Here is a 24,677-nt window from a genome sequence, read left to right as displayed (position 1 = left end):
ATTGGTCACCACTCCAATCACCAATTTGACCATCATTTTCCACCATTAACTATCCTTTTAATCACCGTCTCGGTCATTGTAAACCATCATTGATCATCACCACCAACTACCACCATTCTAATCACAAGTGACTACAACCATTGATTATCGCTTTAATCATCTTCATGATCATCGTAACCACCATTGAACATCACCACTGACTACCACAATTCTGATCACTAATGGCTACCACCACCATTCACCACTCTAACACGCATATGATTTCATTGTTATATGGTTGGTAGTTAAAATGGTTATCAATAATGGTCGGAGTAATAGTTAGTTGTTACCAATTGTGGTCATAGTTGTGGTTATGATGGTTGTTGATGGTGGGCATATGGTTTAGTTGGTGATTAGAGGTGGATGGAGTGGTGATTTGTGATGATCATAATGGTGGTTGATGGTGGTGTTGTTCATAAAATTGAGCTGAAATAATTATTCCAACAAAAACAATAATGTGGTAAGTATATTTTAATATTGTATTCACGGGGATTATATTAACTTTGTAAAAATATGAGTTAAGTGTACTTGTTATTGCGATCATGAAAATTTGCAACTCTAACGCTGGGGGTATAAAGCGTGATTGATTGATTTGTGTATACTATTTGTAGAACTAACTAAGATTTTTTAAACATGTCTTGATCAACAGTTAATTATCTATCAGAATCATGATCTCATTAAGTATCTCTCAGTGGTTAGTGTTTCCCTCAAAAATCAGACAAGGCAAGTGTTATAAAAGCATTTTGCATTTCATCTATATAATGTCACAAGATATATAATTAGTCATGGATCACTAAGGTTTTTCTTTATGTTGTAACGTGGTTGGGGTTACAAGAAATATTGGTTTTTCTTTGGTTTCAAAAGTCTAAAGATAAGAGAGCATAAATTTTTTCTTTTAAAAAATTCCTCTTTCTTTATTACCACTTTCTTACAACCATTTTATTTTGTATGGTTGACTTTTTATTACACCAGTACTACTTGCTTTTTTTCTGTAAAAAACATTTCCTTTTCTTTCCCCCCAACTCTCATTTTTTCAATACCATTTCTTTAATATGCTCTCCTATCCTTAAGATAAGGCGGTGAACAATGTTTTTCTTTTTAAATCGGCTAAGGGTTGTAACTTTAAAATAACAAAATAAATTCGTTGTACGACTCAAATGGGTTTGTCAAATGATTCACACCCTCACAAGTTACGCTTTTGAGGTCAAGTAGTTTTTCACTAAATATCAAACAATTCCTTGATTATATCTATGACTTTCAAATATATTAAGTAATAGCAAGACTGATGTGAATTTTACATTTTTAGCATGCATGTCTACTCTCATTAATTTAATTAAAACGCGAGGTTGCACACATCTCACTTAGGTAGGCTTATGATTACTGCCTTATATCAATGTGTTTCATCTAAACAATATAAAAACCAAACTTTAAATAAAGATCATGTTAAATTTCATAGATAGTCAAACAGTAGCCATGAATGAAGCATTTAAAAAGAATTAAACATTTTTCATTCCGTTTTCGGCTTTGGATAATATGCATAAGGATTTCCTTATGCACCATGCATAAGCCTATATAAGTCATTGGAAATCCAGTATTGAGTATTGAGTGGTGAGTATTGAGTAATAACAATTGATGTCTAGAATTTGATCCAAGGGTCCATAATAATCTATGCATGGTGCATAAATTTTTATCTATGCACGGTAACTGCACCCTCCATTTTCTATGACCTTTAGTTGTCAGCCTATCATTTGTGGTTCCATGCATTTTGACTATTCATATCATCATCTGAACCAGTTGCAGACAAACTTCCTCTAGTACTAGTTTTTCAACAAAAATAAAAAATATATGAAATTAACACTTAATCATGAAAAAAATTAAAATAAAAAAGGTACAAGTTCTAACTTTGATCAAATTTGTATTCTACCCCATGCAGGAAATGTAACACCCCGTTTTCTACCCAGTAATTATAATAAAATAAGAGTGCCAAAATTTCAAACAAGAAAACAGGATGTCACATTTCAACATAAAACAACAAATGTCATGTATTTCATTTATCTTTGATACATAGCATTCGGCATCTACAACTTTAAAATTATAATTCATTCACAACTTTATTCGTCAACTTTTATTCAACTTAAAAACAGCTTAAAACAACAGTAGTTAATTCTTATTATTCAACTTGGATTTCAACAGCTATAATAATAATACAACAACAAGAGAACAACAAATACAATCATAATCCCATCCCGAGTGCTACGTATCAGAGCAAGACACCAACTCGACTAACATCAACTAAAGGCTTCATAAAATCACTTCAAACTTCCACCGCTATCTTGAGTACCTGTTCATTTCCCATGGTAGGGAAACATCATTAAGAAGGGGTGAGATATCGAATCAATATAAATAGGCGTATGATAAACAGTATATTAGATCAGAATCATACAACTTCACCACTTCATGTCAGCAACTATAAACAACAACAACTTATAACAAAAACATCTCCCAACAATAACAACTTATGGCAACAACAGCTCACAACAACAACACAACGAAAATCAATAAACAACGAATAATAACAATAACTTTAACACGCGACTCAATATGCGACTCAACTATGCAAATGTATGTGGTACCATTTGGAGCAGAACTCCCAACTTAAACAAATGCCAGTTTATTGAGGCATTAACAAGGCATAAGCCTTCAACGTGGTGCCATTAAGGCCAAGGCATAAGCATTCAACTTTCAACGTGGTGCCATCAAGGCCAACTTAATCATGCAATGTATGCCATGCGACCTTAACTTCAACAACAAATACACAACAATGCAACAACAACATCACATACAACAACAACAACAACTTAAACATGCATCAATTGCATCAACTTAACTCAACACTAGTCATTCGACTTACAACTTAAACATGCCCATATTTCGGGACGATTCAACTTATTCAACATTGGCCATAAGCCTACGACTTCATCAACGTATCGACAACAAGTTATAATAACAACAACTCAACAATAACAGCATATAAAATAACAGTTCAATTTAGTAAACATGGGTTATAATGCCTACAACTTAATAATGTCCATAAATCGGGACAATCATCATAGTTCCACTTCACCTGCAAATCCATATTTTTATAAGTTCAAAACATCTCTACAAACATTTTTATTAATTTATTCTATATTGTTAACTTGTAAAAAGTTATAACGATATATAATTATAACTCGACAGAGTTTCCAAGGAACTCTAAACAACTCTACAATAATCCCTACAATTCTAAAGTGCCCAAAAATACTCTACTAACAACTCTTACCTATAAGGGTAACTCTTATGAATCTAATTGGCTAATGGTCTGACTCAAGTAATAATAAAACAACTCTAAATGGTCAAATATCTTCAATTTTAATCTTTACACGTTATCAGACTTAACTCTAAACAATTCGAAAGTAACTCTAACAACCCTATTGACAACTCTAACAACTCTATTGACAATCCTAAAAATTCTATTGACAATTCTATCGGACTTGAGAATAACTTAAGTTGGCTAAATAATTTAAATATTCATCTCTCGCTCCAAATTTCCATGATTATTATACTAATAATGCTAAATTATTATTATTATTATTAAATATACTAAAGAATAGTTATATATTAGTGAACCTGTAACGTGATTTCCAATTAACTTATTTTTGCCGTACAGTATATGTTTCATTGGTTTCCAATTAACTTATTTTTGTGGGTACAATATACGTTTCGTTTCATTGGTAGATTCTATCAATTTGTTCACTACCCACTTTATTATGTCTATCAAAAGAACATTGACGCTACAGGATTCGGATGGAAAAGAGAAACAACATGTGTATTAATGATGCAATATATTGATGAAAGTGTAGCACTACAGTACACACAAATATATAATGACGATACTAATAACGAAGCAGCATATAATGAAAAGTGACGCTATTGAAAAATACCGTCCTACAAATATCGATACCAAATTATATGCATCAAATTATACGAAATTAACACCACTAAAATCATCAAAACATCAATTTCTCATATAACACTGAATTATCAAAATCATTGCATATTAAGGATTATCATCAAAACCTAACAATCACAAAGCCATGGGAATTTAGGGATTTTATACTAAACATGTTTCATCCCATCATACATTATCATACAATCAATCTTCACATACTATTCATCATATACCTTGAATCCCACCCTTACCTTGTATATGGAGATCGCCTCTAATATCCGATCGAGTGCAAGCCTTTTCCTTTTTCCCCCGAAATCCACGATCAATTCCTCCGCTGCCAAAGTTCCTCTTCGTCGGCAACTTCGTTTCACGATCTATTCTCCCAAAATCCAAACCTCCCTTTTCCACTGTGATGAAAACCTCTTTTTTTTTACGTGCCTCTTCCTTTACACAAAAACCTAATTCCTCATTAAAATAAATCTTATTTTCTTTTTCTTTATTCCATTAATCCAATAATAACAACAATAATATTATTATTATATCTAATGGGCTTAAACTTCACACCTCCAATTTGCTATTTAACATGCAACCTCAAAATCCAACTTAATTAAAAAATCCATAATAATATTATTCTTAATATTATTTCTCCGACTAACCGACTAAAATCAAACTTTAACTTAATAATCCAAATGCGCCTCTTAAAATCACACTGACAAATTCAACTACTTCGATACATTCTCAAACTTCTTCTAAATCCAATAATTAAATCCTTCAATAATTTAATTAACTAATTAATTAAATTTGGGGCGTTACAGGAAACATTTGCATGTCCTCAGAAAACAAAATAATGAGTGGAATATTGATGACCTCGCATAGCCCCATGGTTTTTGCATGGCTCGCCCGTGCATCAAAGTGTGATAAGCGCACTAGGTGGATCTCCTAACGCGCCTTTTGCATCAGCACCAATACCTAATTTTTGTTGATCAATTTCCTTGTTTCGTGCACATCAAATTTTGGATTAATCCAATCATAAACATCACAATATTCAAAATAACTAGGGACCTATGGTGTGTACATTTACTTAATACAAAATGAGCAACACACCCAAGATCATTGTGCATGGCTAATGGTAGTAATCCTACTATATCAAAAACAACATAATGCAACATGAAATGTTTAACAAGCATTGAAATGAAACTTAAGAAACTGTAAAAACTTCATAATGATGTCGCTCATGTTGCACTAGTTAATCACTCTCACTTACTGTCTCATATGCATCTTCTCTTATACCACCTTCATCCTCTTCTTCATCACCATCATTTTCCTAGGCCTATTCTCCCAATGTTCTACTTCCACACTACTACAAATATTATTTTTCATGATAAAACTTTCACCTCGAATAATAAAAAATTGAGAGTCTAGGTACTAAGGGGTGCCTTATTTTATTTTTTAAAAAACGATCAATATTTTTTCCTCGATTTTTAAACAAAATCGGCATAAATAGTTGCTCATGGTTGAACTTCAATTCCAAGCTCTTGCAATTTTATGTTTTATATAGAACAAAAAAAAAGAGTGTTCAAGACTCTAATATTTAATTCTTTTGGAACCCAAAATGCATCTTTATTTTTTATAGATTTTACGTCAGATATGTTCCCTCGATTTTTAATAAAACTTAGATAAACAATTTCTAAATTTTTTATTCCCTCAGGGTTAATGTTAAGTCTAGCTCATTCACTTTTTAATCCCTAGCAAACGAAAGAACACCAATATTCTCCAAGGATGAAGTAATAAACACTTTTCTTTTAGTCTCTCATCACATTTTCGGTATGTAGAAGTTCTCCATTACTGAGTTGTAGTTTAGGGTTGTAGTTATTCTTGTTGTTGTCGTTGTAGCCGTTGTTGTTGTTTTGAGACTGTTTTGTTGGCTTTATTTTTATTTTATTTTCAGAAGTTTGATGTGATTATGGATCATAGTTGGATGAAAGTCAATAGATTAAATAAAGAGTATGAGAATGGAGTGATATAATTTAATGATTTCTCTAGAAATAAACCTTTCTAAAATAATGGGATTGAAGCTCAAAATTATACGAAATGGGTATGGCATGGTGAAGTGACATAAAAGAGACATGTATCACATATAGTTGAAGATGATGAATTTGTGAATGATACTCTAGAAGACATGATTCGTGATATTGGAGACGCTTTCAATAAAGTTAATGTGGTAGAGATTTTGTAAAGAGACATGGGAGATTTGTTGTATCCAGGATGTCACTGTTTTACAAGAATGTCAGTTGTGTTAAGACTATTTAATCTTAAGGCAAAATTTGGGTGGACGGATAAAAGTTTCACTGAATTGTTTGAATTGTTGAAAGAAATGCTTCTCGAATGTAACACGTTGTCTAACCCAGATAAGCTCACACACAAAATACGAGATTTTAATAGGTTGATATTAAAAACCAAATAGAGGTTTTACTAGGTTTATCTTAATAAACAAACAAGAGTTTTTTATTGGTTTATTTTAGAATCAAAACGACCTTCTCACAAGAGAGATATTACAATGATGCCTTATACTATAACCAAAACACCTCACATGTAAAAAATTCACATTCAAAGCACTAAGGAAAAAGTGAAGAAATTGAGAGAGGGAGATAGAGATAGAGATAGAGGGGATAAGGGGAGAGAGAGAGAGAGAGAGAGAGAGAGAGAGAGAGAGAGAGAGAGAGAGAAAGAATAGTGATAATAATTATTCAAAATACATTTTCTAGTGTGAATGAAATGAGAAATGAACCCTCTATTTATAGGATAAAGCTTAGCTCAAAAATAGAAAGAAACCACGGATTTTTAATGATCATAATCAATTATGCATAACATATAATCGATTATGCATTTCAAATAGGGAAGCTTTTTAAATGGCATCGTCAGTAATCGATAATGGAATCCTTTAATTGATTATTTAGGTTACAAAATTGATATTTCATTAAGCTCTAAGGATTAATCAATTATGCCACGTAAAAATCCTCTTAATTTATTAGAATGAGTCTCTTATTTATTAAATGAGCACAAAATATGGTAGTATTAAAAAAATTAGATAAACATTATGATGATTCAAAAATGTGTGTGATTTGTCGTAGTAATTCAAGATCAGAGACTTTTTTTAGTGATATCATCACTAACTTCACCAAACTTTACTTGACATTAGGTATTGTCCTTCATATATAGGCTTTGACATATTGATCTTCAAGCATCACAACTTGATCATCCCATCAATGAAAACTTCACCTGATAATGTTGTCATCATCGAAACCAAATAGGTCAACAAATTACTGCAAGCACATAGATCCACATTATTTACTCCAATAATTTCCATCTAGGTGTTGAAAGGGATTATGTGCTTCCGGTCGGGATCGCTCTTGCCGTCGAACGAAATCAGAAAGAATGATTTGAAATTTTTGGGCACTTAGGCATCCCAAATCTCTACTACAAGCGGTCAAGGATCTTTGGCATGTTGCTATTGTTGTAAATCATGGACACTTTCCTGCAAGGCTATCCTCTAACGATGCAACTCATCAATAGCGGCTAGCGTCTCCGGTAAGGCAACTTGGTCGCGGGTGTTTTTGTTGTTGCTGCTAAAGGCGACCTTTATCATCATGAGATGGGGCCAGAGTTTTGTTGTAATTGGTGTCTATGGATCATGCATATTTTATTGGGCCCCATGGTAGACGCCAAATATTCATGTAAAAGTAAACCAATTATTACTCTAATAGTGAGGACCAGTAAAGCCACAATCAAATTCTCTTCTGAATTGTGTTTATCTCTTCTCCTAGAGTTGTTCTTTTTATATAGCAATTATGATTTTCAAGAAAGCCCACCAAAGACAATTTAATGTGATTGTCCCAAATTTGCACGACCTTACTAAAGTGATTAACAATCAGGCTTGATTTCCCAAATCTCATACTATGATATTCTTAGTCAACCATAAATGTGTTCTATATCATATCTTAATGACATTAAGGCTAAATTTTTTTATTTTTCTCTTTTCTTTTCTTTTTTATAAATTTTCTTCTATACAATTTTATTTTTCTCTCTCTTTTTAATAGTTAAACTTTGAATATAATATTTAAAAAATCTTAAATATTTCATTCAATTTAAGCGTAATGGCAAATTATTTTAATAAAATAAAATAGACTACTTTTTAATAGTTAAACTTTGAATATAATATTTAAAAAATCTTAAATATTTCATTCAATTTAAGCGTAATGGCAAATTATTTTAATAAAATAAAATAGACTACTATCTAATTAAAATAACAAATGTTTTGGCCAATAACTTCCTCATAGTTAAGCATAAAGTCTCAAAGTCTAGCAGTCCTATTAGTTATATAGAATTTCAATTTTTTATAAGAAATATTGCATGCTTGTCCGTATCTTCTAAATTGAATGAAATATTTAATATTTTTAAAATATTACATTCAAAGTTTAATTATTAAAAAAGAAGAAAAATATAATTGTAAACAAGAAAATTAAAAATTAAAAATAAAAAAGAAGAAATTTAGTCTACATGTCATTAGTGAACTATCAAATATAAAAGAGGATAAATTTAAGGGCCAAAATCAAACAATTAAAACTTAGGGGGTCAAAATTAAACAATTAAAAAATTTAGAGATCATAATCTAGCAATTGAAACATGGAGTCAAGTAATTGAGAAATTTGGGAGACCAAAACTATATTTAAGTCTAAAAATTATTCACATCAATAATATTCTCTTATATACTAGTACCTTCTTAGTATACCCACGAACCACTCATTAAATTGTGTTTTAATTTATTAATTGAGCATTAATGACTATGAACGTGAGCGGTGTGCCTGTGTTAATTATGGGGAAAATTGAGCATTAATGACTATTTCTCCATCTCGGTATATCCATGAACCAGTCGTTAAGTTGTGTTAACTATGCACGTGAGCTATGTTAATTATGGGGGAAAATTGAAGAGAAATGGAGAGTATTAAGAAATAAAATAACATCAGTGTTATTTAAACAATAGTTTGGTATATTTGTCTTGAATTTAAAATAATTCGTAATCATTTTATTCGGTAATTGTCATTAATAAAATATGATATTTTTACTATAAAAAAGGAGTTTTAAATCTTATATAATGTGTATTTTTTCTAGTTCTGCTAGGGTTTGTTTCTTTCTTCTCTCTCTGAGAAGCTTGTTCTCATTCTTTCCTAGTCTTTTGGGTCCGATCTTCGTTTTGACTTTACAGAATGGCAAGTCCTAGTATTGATGATTTATCATTGCAAGAGGAGGATGATGAAGGAGGGTTTTGTTTCGATGTGGAGGAAGAAGGTTCAGAGGCGGGTGATCTACGGTTATGTCTTGTTGGAAGATTCCTATGCGATAAACCAATCCATGTCATGTCCATGAAGAAGAGAGTGGCGGATATGTGGCGTCCGGTCAAGGGTGTTATTATCAAGCAAGCTTTGGAGGGGTTGTTTCTGTTTCAATTTTCTCATAAACTTGATATGGAGGCTGCGCTAAAAGGAGGGTCGTGGACGTTCGGGAGCCACCTGCTGATCATTGATAGAGTCCAAATCGGGATCCAACTTGAACACATCCCGATTTTCCATGTTGAGTTCTGGGTTCAGATCCATAATCTCCCTGCAGGCTTTATGTTGGAGAAAGTCGGCAAAACAATGGCTAATTATATTGGCACATTTGTGGAATACGATAAGAACAACAATTCTAGTTTCTGGAGGCAGTATATGCGACTGAGAGTGAAAGTGGATGTCCGACAACCATTAAAGAAAAATACAAGAGTCAAGAACAAAGGGGGAGATTGGTGCACAGTTAATTTTAAATATGAGAATTTGGGACTTTTATGCTTTGTATGTGGCTTACTAGGTCATTCGGAACAGAAGTGCGAAATTCGGTTCGAGATGGAAGAAGACAATGGCTTGAGAGGATGGACCAATGATCTTAGGGTGGATAATAGGAGAGTTTATAATGCTTCAAATTCAAAATGGTTAAAAGAGGAAGGTGCTGGTAGTGAGTCAACAAAGAAGATGGCTGAGGAACAAGGAGCGCGTGCACATCACGAACATGCAGATGGTTTGGCCAGTACTGGTTCGCCTGCTGGGACCCACCAAGATCTGACCATTATGGGGGAAATTATTGCAGGGAGCAGTGCCAATCATGGGAATTTAATGCGCTGCCAGACATCGTTTCAAGGCATTAAATCACCTGAAGCATTACTCAATAATATGCTGTCGGTCCCACCTGCCATAATGGGAGACAACCAGACAACCAAATCATTGGCTCTTAATGGAGCTGTCCCCCCACTTCCCAAACAAATAGCGCCTGATTTCCTACCCCATATTAACACGTTTCAAACAGATAACCCCACCGGCCCACCTTCTTTAATCCAACCAATTAAAAACCCACAAATGCCCAACATGTTTAATTCCTTTACCCTTCAACAAGACAACCTCGTTTTTTCTCAATCTTCCCAAGTTAATATGCCAAAAAATAATAGTTTACTCCCCATGCAAAAAAACACTACTTTAAACACCAGACCTCACAAATTCAAACCAAAATCTACCATATCCAAACATATTAGCAGCAACCAAACAGCCCAACACAGTCCCCACATTCCTAGGCAAATGAACTTTGTTCTGCAAACAGCCAGTGTTGAAGTTACCGACAGCGAAGATGGTGAGGTCCAACTTGAACGTAAAAGACGCAGAGAACAAGTTTCAACGGTTGCAACGAGTTCAACAGTGACTGTAGAAGCATCCCAGACTTTTTTATCGGCAGGTCCTGGCAGTCAGGACTGTCGGGACCAATAAAAATTCTTAGTTGGAATTGCCGGGGATTGAGCAACCCGCGTGCAATTCCGAACCTGCGACAACTTGCTCAAAACCACCGTCCTGATGTTTTATTCCTTTCAGAAACTTTGTCGAAGAAGCAAAAGCTTGAGAGTATCCGAGTTTTGTTGAAGTTTGATTCTTGTTTGTCGGTCGATGTTGTTGGTAGAAGCGGTGGCTTAGCGGTTCTGTGGAAGGAGTCTGCTAACTGTAGAATTCTGAATTACTCTAGGAATTATGTGAATTTGTTAGTCGAAGACGAGGTGAAGGGGGCGTGGCGTCTTACGTGTTATTACGGATATCCGGAGAGAAGTCGTAGAAGAGAGGCGTGGGACATGCTTCGTGATCTTAGGGAGTTGTCTAGTGTGCCTTGGTGTGTCATTGGAGATTTTAACGATTTACTCTCGCAACGTGATAAAGTCGGACTTCATCAACATCCAAACTGGTTGTGTGCCGGTTTTCGGGAGGCGGTAACAGATTGTAGTTTATTGGATCTCCCATTGGAAGGCCATCCTTTCACATGGATTAAAAGTAGAGGTACTGAGCATGTTATTGAAAAACGGCTTGATCGAGCTCTCGTCTCGCATGAATGATGGGACAATTTTCCGGATGCTAAACTTACCAATTTACTCGCTTCTTATTCAGACCACAGTCCTATTCTGCTGCATTGCGACCCGTCTCAACGTATCCTCCGCAACAAGTATCGTTTCCGCTTTGAGAATGAATGGTTAAAAGATGAAGAGTTAAGTGATGTTGTGAACCAAAGTTGGAATGCTGTAGATAATGGGGAGGTGTTGTATCGAATCAGTAACTGTGCCAAGGAACTTTCTACTTGGAATAAAGCAAAATACAAGCAAAAGAGCCATAATCTTTCGTTGTATATGGCAGCCATGGAAGCGGCAAGATTAGCTAATGATGAGGGAGCATCCAGTAGGTTCTTTGAGGCGCAGAAGGAGTACAACAAAATTCTGATTCGGGAGGAAATTTTTTGGAAACAAAGAGCTAAAATGCATTGGTTACGGCATGGCGATTCGAACTCTAAATTTTTCCATAAGTCGGCAACACTAAGAAAGAATTTTAAGAAAATAGACATGCTTGTTGATGACACAGGGGCGGTAGCTAGAGATCAAGAGGGGTTATGCCGAATCGCAATTTCGTATTTTAAAGATCTATTTGAGGCTAAGCAAGGAGAGTATGATCCTGTTTTGAGCTGCATTCAACCGATAGTAACACAAGAGGATAATTGTAGGCTTCTTTCCCAAATTACCAAAGCTGAATTGTATGAGGCCTTGATTCAAATGCATCCGGATAAGTCCCCGGGTCCGGACGGGTTCAACCCGGCTTTTTACCAGCATTTTTGGAGTTTGTGTAGTGATGACATTTTCCAGGCTGCCTCTTTGTGGTTGTCTAGAGGCTATTTTCCGGTGGAGCTGAATGAGACTAACATTTGTCTTATTCCAAAATGTGCCAAACCAAAAGATATGAAGGAGCTGCGCCCAATCTCTCTTTGTAATGTTGTCTACAAGCTTATTGCTAAACTGCTAGCTAATCGCTTGAAAGTGGTCTTGGATAAATGTGTTTCAGAGGAGCAGTCGGCTTTTGTTGAAGGGAGATCCATTCTTGATAATGCTATGGTAGCTACGGAAATTATTCATGCTTTGAAAAGGAAGGCAAGTGGTAACAGGGCTAATCTGGCGTTGAAGATAGACATTAGTAAAGCCTATGACAAAGTAGATTGGGGATTTCTTAGGGGTATCTTACTTCGGCTAGGTTTTGACGAGAGATGGACCCATTGGTTGATGATGTGTGTAACTTCGGTGCATTATTCTGTTCTAGTTAATTCCGATAGAGTCGGACCCATTTTTCCAGGAAGAGGACTGAGACAGGGAGATCCTTTGTCACCTTATTTGTTCATCCTTGTGTCTGAAGGCCTTTCTGCTCTTATCAAGAGAGGTGTTGCTCGAGGAGATATCCACGGAGCTCAGATTTGCAGGGGGGCACCCAGTGTCTCACTTGCTTTTTGCTGACGACTGTTTTCTTTTTTGCAGGGCAACTATAGCGGAGGTGTCTAATCTTATGGTAATCCTTAATACTTATGCTGAGGCGACAGGGCAAGTGATCAACCTAGCTAAATCCGAAGTATTTTTCAGCCGTAATTTGAGTGTGTCGGCTCAAGAGGATTTAGCCAATGTGATGGGGGTGAGACGTGTTTTGGGGACAGGGACCTATTTGGGTCTACCTTCTATGATTGGTAGAAGCAAGAAGGCGGTGTTCTCGTTTATTAAGGATCGCATATGGAAACGAATTAACTCTTGGAGTGGTAGATATTTGTCTAAAGCGGGGAAAGAGGTTATGATTAAATCGGTGCTTCAGTCGATTCCCTCCTATATTATGAGTGTCTATTTGATTCCGGATGGGGTGGTGAACGATATTGAGAAAATGATCAACTCTTTTTGGTGGGGGGGGGGTAGTCAAAATAATAAAGGCATAAGGTGGTTGGCATGGGATAGGATGACTATGCAGAAGAGTGAAGGAGGTATGGGCTTTAGGGATTTCAAAGCTTTCAATATGGCCATGGTAGCAAAACAAGGATGGTATATTATGGCGAACCCGACTTCGCTTGTGGCTAGAATCTTCAAAGCTAAGTACTTTCCTAACTCCTCCTTCTTTGATTCTAAGATTGGTAATAATCCGAGTTTTGTGTGGCGTAGTTTATGGAAAGCCAAGGCTGTTCTTCAACTTGGTAGTAGATGAAGTATAGGTGAAGGGAATAGAATTAAGGTGATGTGGGATCCTTGGCTGCGTGAGAATGGTTGTTGTTGGGTTAGTGGACCACAAGTTCAGGAAGTGCATGATCTCTTCGTTAAAGACCTTTTGCTCCCTAATGTTAAACAATGGGATGTGGGAAAGGTGAACTCTCTTTTTGATCATGTGGGGGCTGCAAGTATTCTCAGAGTGCCTTTGGTGGAGGATGTGGTGGAAGATAGATTGGTCTGGCATGAGGAGAAGAATGGAGTTTATAGTGTGAAATCGGGTTATAGACTTTGGAGAGGGGTGCAAAGTAGATCTACACACTACGATATGGGAGGAAATTGGAAAAGTTTGTGGAACATATCCGCGCCTTCGCGAGCTAAGCATTTGTTATGGAGAATTTGCAGGGGCTGCCTTCCAACCCGCTATAATTTGCAACAACATCATGTTCCTTGCCCATCTCTTTGTCCTTGGTGCGATTTACAAGATGAAGATGATTGGCATGTTTTCTTCGGTTGTGTATCTACTTCTTAAAGTTGGCGGGCAGCAGGTTTGTCATCTATAATCGATCAACGTTTACATTCTTTTCATGACGCTAAGTCACTTATTTTTGACGTTTGTAGTCGAGAGGACCGACGGGTTGCGGGTAGATTTGCTGTTATGCTTGAGGTCCTTTGGCGGAGTAGAAATAATGTGGTTTGGCAAGATGATCGTCAAGATGCTATAAGAATTGGTTTACAAGCTTATTATAACTGGTATGATTGGTTTTTAGCTAGAGAGGATCATATAAGGGATGTTAATAATAATCATCCAGTGGTTTGGATTCCGCCTATGTTAAATCATGTGAAATGTAATGTTGATGCAGGGTTTAATAATGTTTGTGGTACTACTAATAGAGGATGTTGCTTTAGAGATCATTTGGGGAGAATCATCAAAGGAGGTGTTTCTTGGGACGTGGGTTTTCTTTCTGTTCATGAAGCTGAAGCCATGGCGTTGAAGGAAGCAATTCATCACGCCAGCTCATCACATTTCTCTCATGTTACCTTTGAAAGTGATTGTCAGCTAGTTGTTAATTCTATTAGAGCCAAAAATGCTGGCCCCTCTGAATTTAGTCTTATTATCAAATCTATTCAGAATTTGTTAAGTTTTTTTCCGAACTTTAAGGTAAAGTTCATTAAGCGCCAAGCGAATTCGGTTGCCCATACTTTAACTAAGGCGGCCAATTCTTGGTCTAGGCGTAGTTTCTTTAATTTGGTACCTCCTTGTATTGAGTTTTGTTTGATGAATGAAAGTTGTTGAGTTTGTTCTTGTCAAAAAAAAAACAATAGTTTGGTATAACCATAGGTGTTGGTTGGTATATCATTCATATCCAAATTAATGAGTTTTTGTTAAGGGTCTATATAATTTTTTGACAATTAAAATATTCCTTTTTAACAATTAAAATTGAAAAATATATAATACAAAAAGATAAAATTTATCGTAAAATATTCACTATGAATAAAGTTTTCATTCTTCTCTATCTCACCATGCTCCTTTCTGTCTAACTATGTACTTTTTAAGATAAACAACGTAGCATTGAAATGAATGTAGCATAAAAGAAATGATCTGATTGAAATGAAACATAATGGATTGGTATGAAGTGAAATGAAACATAGTAGAATAGAGATTCAATTACATGTTTGAATATTTTATGACGGAATTAGGCAAGTTATCTATTCCGCCCAAATCAAAAAGGAAAGAAATACAGTGGTAAATGATGGAACGAAATGTGATAAATAGTCCTTCATAAATGGGAGCGATTTTCACCTTATAAGTCAATTTTGTAAGGTTGATTTAGGCCTAACCACAATTATAAGATGATATCAGAGCCTCGTTTTAGATAAGTTTGGCCATCTGCTATCATGTTTCTGTTATCAGGCCACCCACCATTAATATCTTATGCTCATTAACATCTCGCACAAGTCAGTTTCATAAGGAAAAGCCCAACATCAATTCTAAGATGGTAGCAAAACCTTGTTTAAGATGTGTTAGACCACTTTCTATCAGGTTTTTGCTATCTAACCACCCATCATTTATATTCACGCTCCAAAAGTCCACTCGTCGACATGATCTAAACATATGTTTATAAGTAGGGACAATTCTCATCTTACAGGCCAATTTTGTATGAACGAGTTAGGTCCAACCCAAACCTTAAGATGGCCTAGATTTGTTGTTGGGCTTCCCACACTATTCATCATGTGGATCTATGTGCTTGCATGTATTGTAAATATGATATAAAGTAGTGACATTTGTTGATAGCAAATTTATAATCAATTGTTTAGTTTTGATGATGACAACACCTGATGTCAAACGATATTCAATGAAGTCATTATCTATAGAAGATAGCTCAAGAGGTCAAAGGGGCTCAAGATGTTTTGTCAAACTATCATTTGGAAGACACTCTTGAAGATCAAGTCAATTATTTGAACTCTACACTATGGACAAACAATATTAAAATGAAGACTTTTATTTTAAGGTTCATCAGTCATTTGGTCTCTTAACTCTCTGATGATGGTAATCAATTCAAAGACATATCGCCTTATAAAGCTAGAAGACTCAATGTTATTATGTGAATATAAAGTAAAAAAACTAATGATGTCAAGACTTAAAGCTCCAGAATTGTGAAAGAAGGGAATTGTAAAAGCTCGTCTAGTCGTGTCTGTCTAAGTAACTAGTGTCTTGTAAAGGTGCAATTGTATTTTGGTAAATACTAAGGAAAAATCATACACACACACAATCATACAAAAAACCTTTGCAAAACATGTCTTATTTTGTTAAAATCACCTGGAAATGTTTTTAAGGCCTAACTAACTAATTAGGAGATTGTCTGATCAATTAGAGGGTTTTTTTACAAATGGATAACTGATTACCCGACATCTCTACTTGATTATTTTCTCTTTTTAAAGTCCAAAATCAATTTGGATAATCTCTTAATGATTAGTAATGTCTAAATATCAAATATTTCATTTGTGCCTTGAACAATCGATTATTGAGATACAATAGCCGATTCACCTAATCGATTATGGCAACTAAATCACCCATGAATTGTTTCCAAATTTAAACCACAATTTAAATTTTAAATAGAGAGATTCTCTATCATTTCAAATCACTTAGAAAATGATCTTTGACCCTAGTTGTCACTCTCTTATCTTTTTCTACAAATCTTTCATTTTTCTTACATATATTTTGCCACGGTGCTTTGAGAGTATTCTTGTGCTTTGTGAGAATCGTTGTTTGGGGTAAGGAAATCATTTTAATTTACAGTAGTGTATTATCTTTTGAGTAAAGTATTTTCTTGTAAAAATTTGTTTGGCTGCGAGCTAAACTAGTAAAAGCTCTTGTTTGGTTTGGGAAATTATCTTTGGAAGTCTCAACTTGGTTCGTGAGTTTTTCCTATAAGAAAATATCCATTTTGGTTCATGAAGGCCAGCCATTTTAATCTCCACAATAGTTCTTGAGTTTAGTCTGATGTAAAAGCTCTATCGGTTTGGGATTAGCCTATGTAAAATCTAATCTTGGTTCATGAGTTCAATCTTGTGTAAAAGCTTAGTTTGTTTGAGATTATCCTGTATAAAATATCATCTCAATTTAGAATTCAACTCGTGTAATATAACACCCCGAAAATCTAGATTAATTATTTAATTAGTTATTTAATTAATTTAGCGTGATTATATTAGTCCTTATGAAGTTTTGATGTTTTAATGATGATATGTGATGTTTTAGTGAATTATGACGTGTACACGTGGAGTATTTGTTGAATATGATGTTCTGATGATGATGATATATGATGTTGGGTGGCTTTGAGGTGTTTGGTGTATTTTAGAATAATTAAAATAATTAGTTGATGTTATTTTAATTAGTAAAATAGAATAATATTGAGGTAGAGATAATAAGGGCGAGATAGTCAATTCAAGAGGTTAAGTGAGAGTAAAAAGAGAAAAGAAGGAAGAGAGTTATTCATTCGATCGTAGAATTTGGAGAAGCGTGAAAGAGATGAGAGCTAGGGCTTAGGAGAACTCTGAAGGCTTGGTGAAGCACGACGAGGAATTAGGATCAAACTTTAATCTAAGGTAAGGGGCGTCTATCCTAATTATTATATTTTGACCTAAGTGTTAGATAATTGTAGGATTGGTTTTGGGGTTTTTGGGTTATGATGGATTGTTGATGATGTGAAGGATATTGATGATTTAGAGGTGTGAATTTGCAATATAATGATACCCGGAATGTATAATACATTTAGTTGTGATTATATGATGAAATGTTGAATTTAGATGATGATTTGGGATCTGTAATGTGAAGAAATCGCAAGAATTTGGACTAGTTTTGTGCAGGAAATCGCATAAGAATTTCTCTGATCACGCAGATTCATCAGGCGAATCGACCCAGTCATCGGGCGAGGCGATCAATTCAGGACGCGTCAGGAAAATTATGCAGGCAAAGAGAGGTGTTGGCTACTGACTTGACTCAGTGGGAGAGTGAAGAGGCTCATCAGGTGAGAGGCTTGAGAAAATTGGGATGTTGGCTACTGTCTTCAGTCGTCGGGCGAATGAGGGGTCTTGCCGGACGAATGGTGCCTGAACCTGAAATTTTGTAAAGGACGTAACTTGAGTTTCCGGACTCCATTAAAAGCATAGGAGATCTAATAAAATAACATATACTCTAGTGGAATAAAATGAGTTGTAGGATATAGTTTTCTAGTAATTATTTTATGATAAGATGATGATGTCTTGTGATGAATAGCGAGTATGCTTTCTATTATGAAATCGAATCAATCATGTCTTGTTGTTTCTTGACTTGTGTTTTATGATGTTTTTGATGTTGTTGTGATGTATGTGTTATTATGAAGCATGTGATGAGGTATGATTAATATGATGAATGATGATGCGTTTTGACTAGCCGTGGTCGTATTGTGTGTTGTTTCGCATCATGCATTATTAGCATTTGTAGGACTTTTGTCCAGTGAAGTTGAAGGATATTTATGTGGTGACGTTAGGATGTTTGGTCCAGTGATGACCTCAATCCCATGGTGTGGATTGAGTGCAACTTGTGATGTGTTACGGTTCCAATAGGGAACCAATTATATTGGTGGGGATCTTTAGAGATAACGATGACTAAGTTATCAATGATGTTTTTGGTACCACATGCATGAGCCTATCGATGTTGCATCTCATTATTTGTGGCATTACACAATACTTGAATTAAGTGATGTATTTGATGTGATTCTTGAGTTGGAGTGTTTAACGTGAAGAATTAGAGATTGTTGATTTTGCTATGGATGTAATAGATGATATCGTGTTGTTGTCCATATGCTATGACTACTATATCTATTACTTATGCTTTTTATAATGATTGCGATTTACTCACCCTTTCTACTTGGAAATGTTGCCTCAAAATGTGGGTAACTTGCAGGTGATAAAGATTAGTGCATGAAGCTTAGGAGGTAACTTCGGTGTGCGCTTGTTTAATTTTTGTTTAGTCCAGTGAGTCTTGCGCTGATATGTAATATCGGGGTTAGGATTGATTGAGTGTGAACTTTGATTTCCTTATTATTTTGAAGAATTTTGAATTACTTTTATAATCATGTAGTCTTAAACATGTAGTGTGGTGATTTTGTTGATCTTGAGCTACCTTTTTGGTATTAATTATTCTATGAAGGAGATGTTAAGAATTGTTCATTCCACTGTGAAGTTTTGAAGTAATTTACTTGATGATGTTAAAGATGCTATCTATATTTAAATGTTTTTGCAACCCGTGTTATGGAGCAGGGCTGTTTGTTAAATGAAGTTTATTATGAAGATGTGACACCCTTGTGGTTGTTTGTTTGTTTTTGTTAAAATCATATGCGAAAATGTATGTGGGTTAGAAAGGTGTTACATGTAAACCCCTAGTTCAGTTTAGAGGATAGCCAATATAAAACTCCATCTCAGATTGTAGGTTAGTCGGTGTAAAACTACATCTTTGTTCAATATCAGCCCGTGCAAAACCTCTGTTTGGTTCGAAGGATAAACTTTGTTCGGTATTTGCTTGGAGGTTAGCCATTAAACTTTAAATCCTTGTATAAGGAGGTTTGCAAGCATATCCTATTAAAAGCTCTCAATATAATGGACACTTTCAAGAAGAATTCTTTGGGACAGGAGTAGACCAAGTTTTTAGGTTAAACATGTATGAATCTCTGGTGTCTTTCTCTTTCCCTTATCTCTTTTACCTTATTTTCTTTCCATTAATTTTCCATCTATTTTATTTTTCTACTTCCTATTCACTCATTTGTTTCAAAAAAATATATAAACTTTGATTTACCAAATGATTTTCAAACACACATAATTCACTCTCTCCTCTTGTGTTTGGAGTCACATGTCCAACACACGCTCCTGGATCATTAAGACTTGAGCGTAAGGGGGTATGTTGGAATATTTTCCTTCAATACGGTCTACCCTTAGTTGTCTAATTATTACATTTGGATTACCTTCATTGCAGCCTCTAACACCTTCATTGTGTTGGATTTGAAGGGATGAATTTAGTCTCATATTGCTTAAAGATATGACTTATATAATGTTTATAAAGCTTGAGAAGCTCTCGCCTCACAAAACAGTTTTGTAGGGATGAGTTAGGCCAAACTCTATTTCTAACATGGTATTAGAGTTTTGTTTAAGATCTGTTGGGTCACATGCGATCAGGTTTTTACTATAGGGTCACCTACCACTTATATCCACGCACTAAGCCCAATAATCTTAGTCATAACGGAGTGTGCTAACACATTAGACAATATATGACTTGAATATGTGTTTATAGGTGGAAGCAATTTTCACCTTACATGTCAGTTACGTAGGATGATTTATGCCCAATCCACACATTTTAGAATGGTATTAGAGTCTATCTAAGATACATTTGGCCACTTGAATTTAAGTTGTTTGCACTATCGAGCCACCTGTCATTTATATCTACACTCAAGATGTCCAATCTTGTGTGTTAGGGGGATTGTTAAAAAGCATCACATTAAAAAGATGCAATCTCAATGTATGTTTATAAGTGTGGGAAATCCTCGACTCAAAAGTCGACTTTGTAAGGTTTAGTTAGGTCCATCAAAAATTCTTAAGATTATATCAGAGTCTCGTTTAAGATATGTTGGACCATCTGCTATCAAGTTTTTACTATTAAACCATATACCATTTATATATACACATCAAGCCCAATAATATTGGACATGAGAGAGTGTTAAAAGCATCATATCGAACAATATACGACCTGATTATATGTTAATAAGTAAGGAGCAATCTTCAACCTTATTAGTGGGGACAATCCTCAATATATGTCTCTGGTACCATTTTAGAATGTGAGGGTCGAGTTTAACTCATCCTTACTAAAGTAACATGTAAGATAAAAATTATTCTTACTTATAAACGTATACTGAGATCATATTATTTTTAATGGAGGACTCTTTAACAAAATATAATTGACATGGCTTCATTTCGTTCCATTCGATTTTAACTAATTCAAACAGTAAAATTTAATTATATTATTTCTCATATTTTATTAATCCAACACTCACAAGTATTTATTGTTTATATTTTAAAATAATTAATTTTTTAGATTATTTCCTTTCTATCATTTTCCTTTTCTGTGTCTAAATTAATTTATAACAGAAAATAAAAATTCATATAACAATAAGACTAAAAAATTACCTAACCTTATCTACCCCCATAATTTCCCTTGTAATTTTCTTCTCTATAACCAATAAAATGATAGTCATCCTTAAACAACATAACAACATATAAGACACAATAAGATAAGGTTTATTAAAGAAAGATGAAGATTCCCTAACTTGAAATAAAAATTGAACATATAATATAGTGATAGTACCAACAAATAAATAAAATATAGTGATAGTAGGAACAAATAAATAAGATAATGAAGCTTTCACTATCAATCAATTACCTACTTACAAGTTGCAATAAATAAACAAAATAATAATTATAGTTTGGATAATGTCATGATCCAAAAAACTCTAGAAAAGGCCCACTCACCACCACCTCACACATTTTTTGTGAAATTTGAGGAACAAGTCAAGTGTCCTGTCTGTGTCCATACGCCTCCTCACCTCCTCCTCAACCATTCTACCCGGAACCTTCTCTCTCTCACTCACTCACTCTCTGGTACTCATTTTCCCTCTATCTATTCATTTTCCATGATTATTGCTATTGATTTTTCATTCTCCATTTCTGTTTTTCTATCATATGTGAACACCCTTTTGGAATTTGAATCTGAATGGTTCATAAAGTTAAGATCTTGATTTGTTTTTGAGCTTGATCCAGAAATTTTTGACTGTGAAATCAGGTTGATAATTAAGTATATGGGTCCACTGCAGGACACCGTTGTTTGGATTTGGTTTATAGATGTAGAAAAAATGGATTTTGATATTAAATGAACGTTTTTTTCATGGATTTAATTGTGTTTGTGTTGATGGTGATGTATGTAGGGATGTGATGTGTTGTGAAGGAGTGTTTTGATTGATTTGGTTTCTGGGGTCCATTTGTTAATTTGGGTTTAAATCAAAGAAAATAAAAAGGGAAGTTGAATTTGTGATATAGTAATTTTTTTGTGATGATTTTGGGATTGATTGGATTCTGGATCTTCTGCATCTGTTTCTGTTTTTTTTTTTTTTTTTCTTTTTTTTTTTTTTTTTTCTAATTTTGGATATTTTTTAGCTTCTGATAGTTGTTTCATATATAAAGTTTGATTTGTTCTTTTTAACTTTCTAGGATCAAATGATTTCTTAGGTTTGAGGTTCATCCATGTTTAGGTTTATTTTGATGTTCTATTGCACTTGGAAATGTTGTCAAATGGGAGATGTTGTGGTATTTTTGAGCCATTTCTCATACTTATTGGATTTGTTAATTGTTGTTAGTACTAGGATGCGAAATAACCTATGAAGCATGGACACAGACTCTGGCACGTCGATGCCTGTAATAATTTGAAAAATAAATATATTGAATGTAATCACAAGTGTTAGTACAAGTGTTAGTGTTGAATTAGTGTCACGGACATGTCTATTTTCAGAGATCAAAATAACTATTATACAGCTAGTTGTGGTGAAGAACATGTGGTAAAATCGATTTATGTGTTTAGATTTGACGAAATCTGTGTTTATTGTGTGAAAAGCTTGAGGCGATCTAGCTCTTTTCAATTTGATATTTTAATCATGGTTAAATTAATTTTATGTTTTCATTATAGACTTCGAATTCTAAAAGGTGCTATTTGGTTTTTCAGACAGCTAAAATGCAAGGAGCATTGCGATCATTTTTGTCGAACGGGAACGTCATAAAAAATGCTGTTTTGCAACGAGTCCGCATGGTGAATCCCCTGTTGCAGCCAGCTGCCTTTTCACGGTTTGAGTCTGTTACACCTGCTCGTATTGAGGAGCATGGTTTTGAGAGCACCACAATTTCAGACATCTTGCAAGGAAAAGGTAAAGGCGCAGATGGTTCCTGGCTTTGGTGCACTACGGACGACACTGTCTATGAAGCTGTGAAATCGGTAATGCATTTAGTTGGAATTATTTTTTATAAGTGTTAACACGAAATTGATAAATCTCACTAAAATCACGTTCATTGCAGATGACACAAAACAACGTTGGAGCTTTGGTGGTCGTGAAACCAGGGGAGGAGAAATCAATTGCTGGAATTATAACAGAAAGAGGTATCCACCGTCCATGCCCTTGTTTCGTTTGGTACTAGTACTTAGTATTTCGTTTGGTGTTCATGTGCTTCTTTTTTGTCATATTTTTATCCAGATTACCTGAGGAAGATCATCGTGCAGGGAAGGTCATCCAAGTCTACCAAGGTTGGCGATATTATGACTGAAGAGGTATGAACCTTTGTCCTTATTGACTTGGAAAATGTCATTGCAAATTGTCGGTTTCACCATTCATGGTATCTAACCATGTTACGCTTTGGCTGCAGAACAAACTTATCACAGTTACCCCTGATACCAAAGTTCTTCGAGCAATGCAGCTGATGACAGGTATTATATACTTTATCATATAAGTTTGTAGCATGTTTCTTTAGGCCTTGTTTGGATAAATATCTTAATTAAACACTTGTAGTATAAGCACTTATTGGATAAGTACTTATGAGCTATTAAAACAATAAAAAAGTCAAATTGTTTTATTATAAGCTATTTTCATAACCTATTAGGTAAATAGCTATAACCATGTCAATAAGTTGTTTTCATAAGTGCTGTCAATCAGACCCATAAGTGTTTATGCAATTATATAAACTCAAATAAGTCAATTCATACAAGTTCTTATTTTAGTCTCTTTTCCACTTTTTTTCTTCTTCCAGATAACAGGATCAGACACATCCCTGTCATAAGCGACAAAGACATGCTCGGTATGGTGTCCATTGGAGATGTCGTTCGTGCTGTCGTGGGCGAGCATCGTCAAGAGCTTGACCGCTTGAATGCTTACATACAAGGGGGTTACTAGTCTACTGTTAGACGTCGATAAATATCCCCGGAACAACACTCAAGCTGACCCGAATCATGTAATAAGCTCGAGTGTTTGTAAATATGTTTTGGTCAGAGAGCCATCTTTGTCTGTTTCGTTGTAATTTCGGGTTTCGGTTCCATGGAACATTAATCCATGGAGTAGCATATGTTAATAATAACTACTGGATGCATCTTGTTTCTGTTGCTTAACTAGTAAAGATGCAATGATCTTTTAACTTTTCAGTTTGGTTTGCAATTGGTGTATTTTATGCTGCAAGTTATAGAATCATTCAGCAGTTGAAATCTTGAGCCAGCAACTAACTGATGAAACCATATTTTATTTATTTTTAGACAAAAAAATTATTTTTAATTGTTCTCACTTATTTTACGTTTATGATTCAAACCTAAAGAGTATTTATAAATATCTCAGCTTTGAGAGAGGAGGATTATTCACCTAAAAATCCATATATGCGGAGCTTCTCACTATTCTGTGTTAATTCTAAACATCATCAACA

General features: G+C 34.7%; 3 protein-coding genes across 5 annotated transcripts; all 3 read left to right on the top strand.

Moving 5' to 3' along the window:
* Positions 1-9,291: 9,291 nt before the first annotated feature.
* On the top strand, positions 9,292-13,644 carry LOC131619359 (uncharacterized). The gene is made up of 4 exons (XM_058890464.1): positions 9,292-10,840; positions 10,975-11,427; positions 11,536-12,811; positions 12,939-13,644. Exons 1-4 carry the CDS (start codon positions 9,292-9,294, stop codon positions 13,642-13,644), a joined length of 3,984 nt encoding a protein of 1,327 aa, XP_058746447.1.
* A 30-nt stretch (positions 13,645-13,674) lies between these two features.
* Positions 13,675-14,940, top strand: LOC131619358 (uncharacterized). Its single transcript, XM_058890463.1, has 2 exons — positions 13,675-14,141; positions 14,265-14,940. The coding sequence occupies exons 1-2, from the start codon at positions 13,675-13,677 to the stop codon at positions 14,938-14,940; spliced, it is 1,143 nt and encodes a 380-aa protein (XP_058746446.1).
* Positions 14,941-21,686: 6,746 nt separating this feature from the next.
* Positions 21,687-24,405, top strand: LOC131620850 (CBS domain-containing protein CBSX3, mitochondrial). 3 transcript variants are annotated; one of them, XM_058892028.1, is made up of 6 exons: positions 21,687-21,830; positions 22,945-23,211; positions 23,292-23,373; positions 23,468-23,541; positions 23,637-23,697; positions 24,018-24,405. In XM_058892028.1, the coding sequence occupies exons 2-6, from the start codon at positions 22,954-22,956 to the stop codon at positions 24,158-24,160; spliced, it is 618 nt and encodes a 205-aa protein (XP_058748011.1). In that variant the 5' UTR covers positions 21,687-21,830; positions 22,945-22,953; the 3' UTR covers positions 24,161-24,405. The 3 variants fall into 3 exon arrangements, with proteins under 3 accessions (XP_058748011.1, XP_058748010.1, XP_058748012.1); XM_058892027.1 differs by having other exon boundaries at positions 21,693-21,830; positions 22,949-23,211; XM_058892029.1 differs by lacking the exon at positions 21,687-21,830 and adding an exon at positions 21,864-22,011.
* Positions 24,406-24,677: the final 272 nt, after the last annotated feature.

The sequence above is a fragment of the Vicia villosa genome, linkage group LG7 (assembly GCF_029867415.1).
Source record: "Vicia villosa cultivar HV-30 ecotype Madison, WI linkage group LG7, Vvil1.0, whole genome shotgun sequence".
In the NCBI taxonomy this organism is placed as follows: domain Eukaryota; kingdom Viridiplantae; phylum Streptophyta; class Magnoliopsida; order Fabales; family Fabaceae; genus Vicia; species Vicia villosa.
This window is presented reverse-complemented; position numbering and strand designations above follow the sequence as displayed.